The following is a 14,176-nucleotide window of genomic DNA, read 5'->3' on the forward strand; positions in this document are numbered from 1 at the left end:
AGGGACTGATGACACTGACCGTAACAACCTTGAAGTCTGACATATGTTCCATGCAGATTTTGCTGAACAGAACACTTATGTTCTATTAAAAAAAATAAAGGCACTGCTAAGGAGTACGTAACAGCAGAACTCGCGTATGTACTTTGATTGGCCGATGACTATCATGGTTAAATACTTACGTCTAATCAATAATCATTTCATGTACATGTTTAGCATGCTACCTTTTCTTTATAGCGATGTCCAAATGCAAGTGGTTGAACCTTACCTTTTAAAGCAATGAATAGTCATTTCTGGCTGTTGCTAGTAAGATTAATATCGGCGTTTGTGTGCAGCGAAACGGACGCTGCTTTATAATGTAGAAAGAAAATACAACAAAATAAATAGTGGAACTGCAGCCTATTGTGCACAAGACATGGTATGAATGAGTACGACCCTTAAACCTAACGAAACGGCAGTAATACTTTGACACCAGCACAAGCCAGCAGTGGCTTCTAAAACGGTAATAAAGGCAACTCACCGTCCGTAGTTGTTTCTCTTGAACCCTGCTCTGTACATATCTGGAAAGTTGCGACCACCGAATCCTGCAGAAAGAACAGGCTTGCTTTGTTCATCGTGGCCCCCACAATCGTGTTCGCTTTACAACTCCGCCTCATTGATATTCTCAACCTAAACTGTTACACCAAGAATATTCACCCATTCTTTTTTATTTTCTCTGTCTGAAAAGTCGATTGTGTGGCTTGCTGCATGCAATGAGTTACCTCTTAAAACATTGTCTTGACACATTCAGCAATTTCCAGCCCTGAAAAGCACTTCATGTTCAAGATAATGCTATGTATAAAGGTAATGCAAAATAATGCCACCTGTAGGTAGTGGGTCGAGCCCAAAAGAACAAAGAAGACCACACGAGTCTTCCCTGCTTGAGAGCCAGCCCCGATGGACGTGTTTTCTAGGCGCCAGCTGCTCTGCGGTTTATTAAAACCCAAGAGTACTTCTGAAGGCTCTGCTTACTTCAATAAAAACACATTTGCACACCATGTGCAGGTATGGCTTGTGGTGTGTGGCCTGACCATGACTGATTACTCCCCACTGTCCTCGAACATAACGCTTATGGCTGCTGTGTAAACTAATGAAAGAAAAAAAAAAAAAACTGTTTCTGTGTAAATTAATGTTAACTCACCTGCTGCATGAATCTTAACTAATATTCCATGTTATTCTAAAATTGACGTATCCTGCAATTTAAGTGGCCAAAACTGTGTTCGCCTCTGAACTGTCACTTTCCTTATGAAATGCAATTGTTTGATAATTACGCACTTTCAAATGCGCGCCTACTAATTTACACTAATTAACGGGTAGCGTGTCCAGACCGCAAGGAAGGCGTACTGCTATGCCACTCCATAGTTATTTTGCGTGCTGGTGTGTAGATCTTGTGCTTACATAGAATGATTTACCGACGTTACCCGGGAGCACCTGAAAACGATTTTCGCTGATGTACCATACGCGCTAGTTACACGTTGTGCGCCGCATGTATCCGATATAACAGCTTTAATCAAGGGAAGATTGAGTACCACGGCGACATTCGCATCATAAACTGTATTACCACGGCAGCTATCACATGAAACTGCATGTTGCAGCACGCATACGCTGAACGTTACCATGATGGCAGTAACAACCTCAACGCAAACTTCCTGAAGTTCGCTGCAATGCTTTACTGCAAACGTAGTACAAGCAACAGGATCGCGTTCTCTTCACACAGACAACAAACCGATCCTTGCCTGAAAAAAAATAAAAAATACCTAAACTTTCTCGAGCAAGATGTTGAGAACACAACTATTGCCGTTGTCGCAGCTTTGCTATGCGAATATTCGGAGTCCATGTGGCTCTTCGGCACCGCAAAACTGCAAAATACAGCACAATTCCACGGCCGAGTGGAGTTTGATAGATGGTGGCTCCATCGTTCTAGAAGCGCATCCGATCGCAGTACGAAGGCTATGGACGGAGCGTCTGCTCCAACGCTCCGTGCGAGGTTTCCTGCACTCACCGCTAGGTGTCGCATGAACTGCTGGAGTCGCGAATACAGACAAAGAAGATGCAATGTCATTGCAATATTCAAATAGCACAAACAGCAATAAATTCAAAATATATAAAATTCAAAATAAAAATGAGCAGACTTCAGCTGCTCATTTACTCTCACGACTACTCAAATGCCACAACTTTGTGCATAACTCCTGCAACGTTATGCAAGCTCCCCGAACTGTATGCAATGACGTGATGACAGGATCATGCATGATGCGAACTAATGGAATGAATGAAAATAGCCCACTTTCAAGCAAATAAATGTCATTCGCAGGCTCATTGAAGTGCAGAAATAATAAGGTAAAGGGAAATGAAAGTTGACGAAAAAACAACTTGCCATTGGCAGAAGCCAAACCCACCATCTTCCTCAATACCACAACCTGGATGCGGACGTTGTGGGTTCGGCTCCCATTGGCGGCAAGTTGTTTCTTCGTCCACTTTCATTTCCCTTTAGCTTGTGACTTCTACAATTAAAAATTACAATTAATTTCTCCTGTGCTTTCCTTGGCTTCATATGGTTGTGAATAATGAAAATTAGGCCCCTATGTTCATCTTCTTCTTGTTCATGTGGTACCTATATCTTCATATGGTATCCATATCTTATGCTAACTAAATGTTGCATAAATCATGGCACACTGCCTGCTACAGTGCAACAGAACAGATGAATAGATCGAGCAAACTTGTTTCAAGCTGATAACTGCTGTCACAGTAAAGTGCAGGCCACTAAATGTTGCATAAATCATGGCACGCTGCCTGCCACAGTGCAACAGGACAGATGAATAGATAGAGCAAGCTTGTTTCAAGCTGATAACTGCTGTCGCTGTAAAGTGCAGGCCACTGTACAGAAATTTTCAAAGATCAGCGTTGTCAGCCCCATGAAGTGACAAAGTAGTACATACCAGGGAATCCACCGGGGTGGCCCCTAGGAAAGCCAAAGGGAGGTGGTGGCGGAAATCCACCATGGAAGGGACCCATCATGCCAGGACCCTCGTGACCGACCCCCCCGCCGCCACGGCCACCACCACCGGGGCCTCCTCGGTTAGCTGGGTGCTCTGGCAGTTGCGGCCGTTTGGGGTCCAAGAGGTAGTTGTTGAAGTACTCCACCTGGGAATGAAAGTGTGCCGATTAAGGTGCACAGCAATACTGGTCGACCGAGTTTTTATATTTTGGGCTACATTTGGACTAAAAAGGGCACCGCAGGGAAGAGCTTTGGATTAGTCTTTTGACTAGTAGTTTTCGAACATACTCGACTATTCCAACTTCTTGACGTTGCCACCATGTGCCAAGAGAGAGAAAGCGAGAACAGGGAACAAAGCATAGGAGGAAGCGAGCATCTGGTTTGTTACCCTACACTGGGGGTAAGGTAAAAATGGAATGGCAAGAGAAAAAGAGGCAGAGAGCAAACACTGAGAGATGCAAGAAGATTGACAGCAGGTCTATAAGCAGTCACTGAGGCTGCTAAACTGGTAGGTCACAAATAGCTTTTTTGCACTAGCGACAGATGTGGCCACGGTCTAAAAATTGTCTCAGTGTACCGGTGTCCAGCCAGCTTAATGTGGTCTATGTAGAGGTGCATTGGATGTCGCACTGAAGACAGGTGCACAAATTAGCGTACATGCAATACGAGCTGTTATGTAAATAGTGCTGGGTCAATAAGGGAGACTGGTACTGTAAGTGTTTTTTTTTAAGCGGGTGGGGTTAAAGCTGCTTGCTGATTTGCATTTTCATACAGGACTCGTATTTCACGGTAGGTTCTGTATGCCACTTGCCTGTCTTGTCCAGAATAAATTCAAAGTAGGAGCCATTTGGCGTGGAGACATAGTGAAAACGCAATTTTCTCGGAAGAAATGGTGGCGCCGTCTTGTCACCCATAGAGTGAAGTCGTTCCACAAGCTGTAGTGTCTACACTACCCTAGGACAGATGGCATCACTAGTCCTTTTACATGTTCATGTAACTAGAGTTTTTAGGTCCTGAAGAATTATTTTTTTTATCTTCAATGACCCAAAAGCAAGTGTTTTAGTGGTATTATAGTTAAGTAATTTTACCCCCTTTGTTTGCAGCTACAAAGCAAAAACATGACAGCTCAATAAATTACATCTGATAAAAAAAAAGTGCTAAGAAAAACAAATGACAGAAGCAAAGCAGTTTCTCACCTCCTTGCGCACTTCTTCCACCTTTTCAGCATGCTTGTTGAAAATGTGCTTGCGGACAAATTCAGGTCCCTTGAACTTCTTGCCGGACAGTGGGCAGAGCCACTTGTCCTTGGAGAGCTCTTGAGTGTTGGCCACCACAAATTTCTCAACCTCGCTGGAATATGTCTTCTAGTCAAGGAAACAGCTTGACTGACGGTTATTCTGGCTAAAGCAATGCACACTCAGGTATCACTTTTAATAGAAATGCAGCCATGCTGTGCAGTAGGCACCCCACAATTGCACGATCTCACTAAGAACAGACAGCGTCTCGACTTGATCACACTGAATGCTGCACTCCAACAAAAAATGCCTTCCATTTCCGCCTGCATTACTTTCAATCTTTTTATTTGTGACGATTACATATTGAAACTTGCATGAGGAGACAGGATGGCTACCAAGTAGATAAGATAAAGGGGTACTAGATCACAAGTGAGCATGTGGCTGCAGCAGCCCTGAATGAGACATGTAGGTACTAAGGTAAAGCACAAGATGGGTGCTACAAAGCAAGGAGTAAAGTTGAATGAAACTATTTAAACCCAAATAATTCAACAGCAAGGTGCCCTGTTCCAAGGATACGCTTCAGGGTCCTTCTTGCCAAGTCTGTTGGCTTCCTCATCACTCAGTTTGGTTGATGGCTGGAGGAAGGGTGAAATCTTGCCCTCAAAGTGGCTGATGTAGTCTGCCACTGAAATGCAAAGCAACAAGCGCTGCTCAACACAGCAACACACAGCACTTTTGTCCCAAGGCAATTTTAAACGACTAGACATTTACAGCATTAATGATAATTATTGCACATCGTTTTATCTTCCCCAATTTGCATTCCTCATGGTGCTTAGAACAGAAGCATGCTTAGAGTAAGCAATGAGGTGTCCTTAGGATTCTGTTAGCTATGACAGTCAGATTTCTGCATAATTTATAAAGTCAAGAAATTACTCATTAAAATCCAATGACCTGGCAGCAAATCAAGATCCACCTGCTTTACATTCAGGGGGTATGCCATCTCCGTATCAGAGGGAATAAATGAACGAAAGAACCTTGTGAAGAATTTTGAGCTCCACGACCAGGAAGTGAATTTGTACATCTGTGAGTGCGAAATAAACTAGATACTTGGGCGCACTTAAGTAAGCCTTTAAAATAATTTAACTGTGCAAAGCAGCAACGTACAAAGAAACTGAGTTTGAGCATCAGTAATGCCGTGTAATGCTCAAGTTGTGCACTTTAAAATTCTTGTTATGGGCATGCTTAGGGAGATATGGAGATTAAAACGCCATAGGTTAATTGGCATAGCCGCAATGTTAAGCATGGGCTAATTCACGCCCAAGTGAAACATGGGGGCTCAGAGCAGTAAGGAAAAGCAGATGCGTTTTGCTTTTATCTGAATGAGACGAGTGAAAGCAATTGTACCTACAATGAAATACTGATCAAGCGCACCCTCCCATGATCTGAGGATTTCGAGTTTTCTTTCACTACTCAACTTACAAAATGTGATAGAATACTTGTTTTAAGCAGGGCATGACAATATTAATTTTTTTTTATTTACAACACAATTTTTTTAGTTCCCATTTTTTATGAGGTGACTGTACAACAGGCATCCAGACTGTGAAAAACTAGTTGAATCATTATTCAGAAGAAGTTGCACTAGAAACGCAAGAATGTCATGCCCTGAACTGCACTTAAAAGAACATAGCAAAAAAATGTAACTGAAATAGACCTAGCAGTCGCAACGAAATCAGCGGAACAAGCTGAGCAGGAGGCAAGAAAAACAGTTTTGAGATTTTAATTTATCAAAAGGCACCAGGGCTGTAGTCATTGACGTCCTATCAAATGCAGGGCTTCTGGAGTTGTTTCAACCTTAGTCCGAAGTGCTTTGCTTGCCTTTTTTTCTCCCCCAAGACATCCTTCTCCACTGCTCTGTGAAGAGCCCTAAACGGAGGCTTTCAGCAACATTTTGAATTTTGTTTCCTAGACAATCTCTTTCCACAAAAATAATGAAAATTAGAGTTCTGGAAGAATTTGTCATCAGTCTTAGGAGGGGATGAAAATTAACTTTTTTTTGTTTCTTGGCAGAAGGGGCAAACACACTGTACAGTCGACGTCCGATTTCCCGGACGCCCGAAATTCCGGACATGCCTGATTTCCCGGACTCATCTGTGGCACCGTCAAGTTCCCCATAGAGTCAATGTATTAAAAAGTCCGAAATTCCGGACGCTTATAGCCTTCGCCATCCGATTTCCCGGACTTTTTACTGTTAACCGCCGACCCAAAGTCACCACCGACGCCGCCATTTTGGTTGTTTTCATATCCTCGAACCCACCATACTCGCATCGCAGGTGTGGCCAGCAGCACCGCCGCACCGCGCCGCGGCTGCCGTAACCTCGAAACCGCACGTGTCAATCCGTTGCCAGCCGTAGCTTAGCCAAGCCAAACCTCACTGTGTTCGTTCACGTGTTGTTTTGTCAGCTCTGCCAGCTCTGCGGTCGTGTCTGCGGTGGATCGTTTGCTGCCGCGCGCTATCTTCAGTGATCATGTTTCCCGACCTTCAGCATCCACCGAGTTCCTAGCTGTTTCGTGCTGCGCTTTTTGTCGAGCGGATTCGCCGTTTACAGCGATGGCACTGACTGCTCCTTCGTCTTCGTCCGCGCCTTTGAACGAACTGCCATCCGAGAACTGCCCTCCGTGGACGAACTGACGAAGTGACGAACTGCCATCTGCGGACGTTGCCTTCGACGATCTGCGCGCTGCCGGCGTGTCGATTCCAGCCGGGATAACCTTTGAGGGCTTCGCCGACGCTGACAAAGACCTCGAGCTATGTGCGGAGTTGACCGATGACGAAATCATTCGTCAAGTTACGGAGACACCGACACCGAGAACGAAGAGCCAGCTCCTACACAGCCAACGAGCTCGGAGTTGACGCGAGCACTGATGACACTGTCATCGGTGTACAGCGGCAACATGACGTTGACTGCAATTGAGGCAGACATGATCGCGGGCAAGCGGACCGTGCAAAAGAAAATAAGCGACTTCTTTGCGCCCAAGTGTTGACCTATGAGGTAGCGCCGGCCACGTCGTATTTTTTATTTTTTTTTTTATAAACGGCTCTTTTCAGAGCCACCTAAACGATGCATTGGCTGAATAGCAATGAGAATCTTGTACTCCGGCCGTGACCCTCTCCGTCAGCGAAAAATACCTACCAAAAAGGTGCGCTTTCACGTGCATTCGTTTTTCCGGACTGCCCGATTTTCCGGACGTTTTTGCGGTCCCTTGAGGGTCCGGGAAATCGGACGTCGACTGTACATTGCAATAGAGAGGACAATCTAAAATTTCATCAAGATATCTTCATTAGTTTTTGTTTTAAAAGAATTTACAAAAGTTTACAAGTTCCTTGCTCGTGGAAAGCCTGACACAGTAACGAAACAAGGTACGGAACTGGGAATACTTTGTATGTTTGCCCAAATGTCTAGTCTACATCAAGACAGTGTTAGATTTATTTTTGTGGCCTCATAATTTTTTGCTCAAAATTACATGCATGTGACTTGTGTTTCACTGCATAGAGTCATGTAGTTATTCTGAAATAATTAAATAATGGAAAGATAAATGAACATTTCAAGACTGTCTTGATGTGCAGCACAGTTTATGGATCACAGCAAAACAAACTGGATTAAACCCGGTCCAGCCATTCTTGAGCTATGCTTTCCACGAGCGAGGTGACCGACGAAAAACAATTGAGAAAACGGTCTGCAAAGTTTTGCAAGCAGTGCAGGTTCATTGCTTGCAGGTTTATTAGAAAGCATCAGGGCGGTAATTTTTGGCATAATTGCTGTCAGGCATCTTCTTGCACCTTTGCCTCTTCGTTTGGTGGGCTTTGAAAATTTCATAGCCTGGCTAGTCTATCAAATTCAACTTCCGTTCAGTTGCGGACACCATGCAGAGGGAGTCGCGAACGCTGCATGCTCGCGCTTCTGCCAAAACCGCTGACACGAAACGCGGCTCGGGGCGCGTCTGAATGGTGCGCCGTTCGGGCGACTATTTGTCCGGTGAATCTTCGGAGATCACACTGTAGCTCGTCGACAGTTGGGGCTCGCTTGAAGGCGACGTGTCCGTGTCGCACGATGCATCAGAAACTGAGTACACCGTCTTTGCCAGCAATGGTGACCTTCGACCCGCATCGCCTCTAACGATGCGATCTCGGCTACTGATTCGCGTGGCCGTACGCCAAGGCGCGGGAGCCTCCATTGGCGCGTCTTCCGTCGACTGCGTTATTGGTGCCAATGGCACATTGCGATTGTCGGTTTCGCTGCTGGAGTCACACGGTGCAAGATAGCGCAGCATGTAATTCACGGTGCAAGGTAGCGTGGCACGTTCGGTCGGGTGCTCCTTCGCTTCTCCCGCTAATCGCCGTATTTTTCTCGCCGTAGGAGGCTTGCGCTTCCGTGTTCCGAAAGCGTGCTTCGTCCAAAATTTTTTCTCGAACGAGCAACGATCCATCACTAACCTGGGAGCTCTCAGAAATACGAATTCTGCGTGTCAAGTGAAGACGCCGGCGTGGTTTGCGAAGCAGACAAGTGCCGCAGCAGTAACCAATGGGGAGACGCCTTTCAGCACGGCAGCCAATTGGAGGCCTGCTTTCATCGGAGGGCCTCCAGCAGACCCACGCTTCCTTTGTGTGTGTGTTTGTTACAAGATGGTGATGACCGACAAATTAAGAAGCGGAACGGCGAAACTTTGAGCTTTCGAACGATACCAAGATGGCAGCGCTCGGTGGCGGGAAATAAGAGATATGGCTCCGTGAACTGCGGTGATTTTGTGCTATTTAAAGCTGTTTTCTCGCCCTGCGCACTGACAAATTAATTTTTTTTCGGGAACATTTAGTGCGTTTTCAGCCATACCATTTTGATACAGCGTAGATTAGGCGTTGCAGATACCGAAACGCGTGGTTTCCAAAAATGAATTTTTCTCGTGATTTTCGTCATCTGATCCCCGCGTCCCCCCTGTTTCAGTGTTCCTCTTTGATGTCTTTTCAAGAGTTGAGGGCATGCGCTGGTGCTGTCCACTTACCTTCCTGTGGTGTGACCTTGCCAGAAGGTGGCGACCCTCGGGCATGCATGATGCCACATCGGTTGGGCATCTCGTCTTCGCTGGCGTACTCGCTGTGGTTGTAGTAGTCCACAGAGTGCACCACTCGCAGGTACACCAGGAGACGGTCCAACACCTGAAAGAAGAATGCGGTGTGCCGAGGTCACTAACACAAGGATAAATTCCCAGCTTTGAGTAAAAAACATGTGGTAGTGGGTGCTGCTCCATACTACTATTATCCCCACAACACCACCATTCCACATCATGGCAAATTAGAACTTGCTAACCTTTATTTCTGGCTGCAGAAAGTACGTTCATACCAAAAAACAATAATATGAATGTCAGGATTGACGTTGAGTCTACATTTCAGTTGACTCTTCTTTATCTTTCTTTCCTTCTGGGGTTTTACGTGCCAAAACCAGTTATGATCATGAGGCACGCCGTAGTGGAGGACTACAAATTACTTTACCCGCGATCTCGTGCTCAGCACCGCAACGCCTTAGTTAACTGAGCCACCACGGCCGAGCTCCCCGTATTGCTCCACGGCTTTCTCAATCTGCCCTGCACAACATACGTATTCGCTAAACATCAGCATCATGGCATTTTGTACAGTATATGCAAGTTTATTTAAAATGTTTCCAAACATTTTAAAGTTGTTTTAGGGGTACTTTAACAGCTGAGCAATCCTATCACAAATCTTATAAGTAAAATATTGGTATCCACATTGTAATTACAAATTATGCAACTTTGTGACAGCATACTAGTATATTTGGGCATAGGTTGGCAGCACCATGCTGCTGAGAAATAAGCATAAATCATCGCCTGAAGCACAGAACTGCAAAAAGAATTAAGTACGATTCTTCGCATGTCATGTGAACTAATTTTACTGGCAACAGCCGTGGAGTCAGAGGGCTTCTCCTCACTGCAGTGCGCGCAATCATTTGAGGTGTTGGTTTAATTGCGTAGGTGCCGAGACCACTTTCAGATTCACGAGAGGACACAAAATGAAGACACGTTGGCTTATGTGTCTTGTTCAAATGCCGCGAGGAGTGGGCAATGGCCAAGTGGATTTCCTTGCAAGAGCAACTGGTTTCCCTTGCAGTAGCCCCAAAGCTGCGCCTGCACAACTACGTCAGGCTCACTACGCCACCGCACGTGCATCCCACAGTATGTTTCCGCAGTGCAGGAGAGCCATCGTTGCGACCAGATGGGCTTGGAACACTGACAGCCATGTAGGTGCTCCTAAATCTCGATATAACGAACCTCGATTTAACGAAATTCACAATGTAAGAAACTATTTTTATTTCCCCATTTTAGTTCTACTGAATTAACGAAACCTCGATGTAACGAAGTTTTTTGCTGCAAGTACAACTTCGTTATATGAAGGTTTGACTGTATTCATAAACCAAGCAATTGACGCTGCTGTTATCGTCTGCCCGTGTTCGGCGTGTGACGTCATGACAGATAGCTGGGTGACAACTGCATGTGCCAAGCTATTGTACCAAAGGACGTCCCCCAGACAGCGAAATGAAAGAACACTTATTGCATGCACGTGCAACGTGCTGCTTGTGATGCCACTCCTACCTTTATTAGCATCTCGTCCTTCTCGCTGTTGGTACCACCGGGTGCCGAGGGGTCTTCAGCATCTGCATTTTCTTCCCTGTCTGTGGAGCCTCCGAGAAGTTCCTCCTCCTCTGCCGATGCCTCCTCGATCAGGTAGTCGGTGATGTTCTTCAATAAAGGATTTTTTGAGGACACGCCGAAGCCCTGCAATGTGTAAGTGCATGCAAAAATGAAGACCAACCATGGGCACCAAAAAATATTGTGCAACAAGGACAGTAATGCCAGCCTTTCTTTACCAGCTGTGAGAAGGCACAAAAAAGAAAGGAAATTCAATTTAGAAGAAAAATAGCTTCATCACAGTACACTAGAGACACGGGATTTGGCAAAAGCAAGCAAAGTTTACGTAGATCGGCCAAGACATTTGTTGTCTTCTCCAGACAGTTGGAAAATTGACTTAACTCAAATTACAGCAAGACACCATTTTCAAAAGCCCTTCTGTAATCAGCTAAAACTTATTACAAAGATGGCTGTTGTTTGCAAGCAAAAGCAAGAGATCTCACTCATTGTGGCCATAGCTCCCTAAAGCAACATAGAGCAACTTCACACTGTGGCACTGAATTGGCCACAGAAGTGCACAATGATGAGATCATAATCCCTGTTCAATCTGAAATGTCACAATATGTACAAGGCAACACTGTCACTGTTGAACACATTTCCACATAGCTACCACTGACATCCCATCGAATCAATAGTTATGATCACTACAATAACAGGCCAAATGGTTCCACTGCCTCTTCAAACTAAATCACATTATCAGGGAACAGTTCGCACAACGTGCAATATCAGAGCTCTGGTGCTGCCATTTAGCCCTTTCAGGGTCAATGGTGTACATATACGTCCCCCGCAAACACCTTCAAAATGGTCAATGACGTACATGTATATTATCGCTTGTAAATTAAAAAAGTGCGCCTCTTTCGATCATTTCTTTCACTTGGCATGTGCTGCCACTCGACGGAAATATGTGAAGTTCTTTTACTTGCACCAATGCCTCTCCGTTTTTGTTTTGTTTTGTTTTTTATGGCAACGGCACGTCAGCTACCGCTTGCGCATTCAGGCGTGCATGCGCTAAACTGATGGCTATCTGGTTTCAAATCTCTCAAAGGGTGACCGCTTCTTACTCGATCGCTTATTGCCCACCGCGATGCGATTACACCTGTTCCCAGGCAGGCGTGTATATACACAAACAATGCTGCCGTTTTTGCGTTTCCTTTTTTTGGAGACCACAAAAGCTCTATCGCACCTTGTTGGCGATAAGACAAAGGGTTCTCACTTGTTTCCGTTTCCGGACGTGCACAAAACCATTTTTCAGTGTGCTTATCTTCTTATTCATGAATAAACATTGTGTATTTTACAACACAAATGATTTTTTCCTCACTTTACTGTCACTCTAAAAACATTACGACCATATTTTTTCGAAATAGGTTCTTTCGAAGAATTTAATAAACCAGCAATAAAAAAAATCGACCCTGGGGGGTTGCATTTGGCAAAAAAATTCGACCCTCAAAGGGCTTAATTAAGGCACACAAAGTGGCGCCAATGAAGATGACGAACCTCAACGGTAGACAGCTGGTCCGCTGCAGCATTACCAGCTGGCTCAGTGCCAGCTTCAGTCTGGATCCAGAGGCTTCGCTGGTTGTCTAGGTTGTGTACGATACGGGCGGCCAGCTTGATGTCAGAGCGGATCACTTGCTTGTGAGAAGCTATGCCATTTACTGACCGGATCCGTCGGCTCAGGTCCCGGTTCACAATGGCACCCAATTCACAGTCACGTAACTGCAGTAAACCAAAATGCCACCTTTAATCTCAAAAGCAGCAAAACAATGAAAACAGCAGTTCAAGGCTGATAAGTTTTGACAAGAATGACAGACGGAGGCATCAAACTGTAGTCTGCTCTAGCAATATTCTTATACCGGGTGTTTATGCAACTGCCTCTCATTATTAAAAACAGTAAATAAGACAAAATTTTAATTTTTGCTAACGAAGATTCATAGCTGTAATGGATATCAAAAGCTCCACAACAACACTTATCACTTACAAATTTTCACTAATCAACTTTCAATTAGTAACTTTAGTGGGAATGCTGTTATTTCAAAACTGAAGTTGGGTAGAACGTAAAGCATAACCATTTGCTAGAAACTGCACTTAGCGTGAGTTTATAAAAATACGGACTCGATATTCACAGCAAAATGCACTGATGTTCCAGTTAAAATTTTTCCGCACTGCATTCTTCTGCAATGTTTATGTGTATGTTTGCTGTTTACCATATTCGGCCTAGTCAAAAAGCAGTGCCAGTCTGCAATGAGGCTGGCAGGCTGTACGGTAGATAAACCTTGGACATTGCAACATGCTACCATGAACTCGGAAGCCACAGCATGAATGGAAAAGCTGTTTTATCTCTTTACCCACAGACCTGACTCGCCAACTTGGATGTGATGAGCTCAAGTCACATAACAATGTTGCACCACCACTCAAATGAGTGGCAACAGCGTCAGTTCGAATTGACAAGATTTCACTGCATTCGCCAATGTACCAACCGATGATTTGATAGATGGCTCCCAGTAACTTGTGTAATCATCATTGCTGTTAGGATGGTTTGAGTTGCAACCATTTTTGCATGCTCTCCCTATGAAGGTATGCTCCTTGCGGTCAGGCTTGAAGCCTCTCACGTTGAGCTAAGAAGCAGAACACAGCCACTGCTTCTCTGCGACAGGTTATGTGAGAAAAGTAAAAAATGACTACTGGCTAGGAACAGCCGATAAAAAATTTTACTCAATGAGAACCTTGGAACTGATTAATTGATCAATTGATTGTCCTTGTGGATTTACGTACATGAACTAAAAATTAAAACAGATGATTTTTGCACATAAACTGTAAAGAACACAAGCCTTGCAATTTAAATAGATGTTTGCCCTTAATACCCCAATAGCGACACCTTGCTTGAGTGGACATACATCAAGTATACTAAGCTCACTCACACACAATCGTAAGTTCAGCTAGAGTGAGGGTACAGTCCATCAGCAAACGGTTATTTGGATATGGATGATAATTCAGACGCCTTCACGGCACCACCACGGAGACCCCATAGAGCCAATGTAATATAAGGACATCTCACAGTTCGGGTGCTGAAATCCTTTGTTGTCCAATTTTTAAGACTTTCTTGCCGTGACAGCCGGTTCGAAATGGCATTAGTAATTGAAGCCACCACTGCCGTCAT

At 44.6% G+C, this 14,176-nt stretch overlaps 1 protein-coding gene across 6 annotated transcripts in view; it reads right to left on the reverse strand.

Annotated features, from left to right (window-relative positions):
* Positions 1-14,176, reverse strand: part of LOC119460977 (serrate RNA effector molecule homolog) — a 110,990-nt gene that overhangs the window by 4,199 nt on the left and 92,615 nt on the right. For all 6 annotated transcript variants that reach the window (XM_049672701.1, XM_037722144.2, XM_049672699.1 and 3 more), the window contains 7 exons: positions 12,514-12,735; positions 10,924-11,106; positions 9,322-9,475; positions 4,843-4,951; positions 4,228-4,381; positions 2,973-3,177; positions 518-581 (listed from right to left, as the gene is read on the reverse strand). In XM_049672701.1, coding sequence (XP_049528658.1) covers positions 518-581; positions 2,973-3,177; positions 4,228-4,381; positions 4,843-4,951; positions 9,322-9,475; positions 10,924-11,106; positions 12,514-12,735 — 1,091 coding nt within the window. The remainder of the gene's footprint in view (positions 1-517; positions 582-2,972; positions 3,178-4,227; positions 4,382-4,842; positions 4,952-9,321; positions 9,476-10,923; positions 11,107-12,513; positions 12,736-14,176) is intronic.

This window comes from Dermacentor silvarum, chromosome 8 (genome assembly GCF_013339745.2).
Source record: "Dermacentor silvarum isolate Dsil-2018 chromosome 8, BIME_Dsil_1.4, whole genome shotgun sequence".
In the NCBI taxonomy this organism is placed as follows: Eukaryota; Metazoa; Arthropoda; class Arachnida; order Ixodida; family Ixodidae; genus Dermacentor; species Dermacentor silvarum.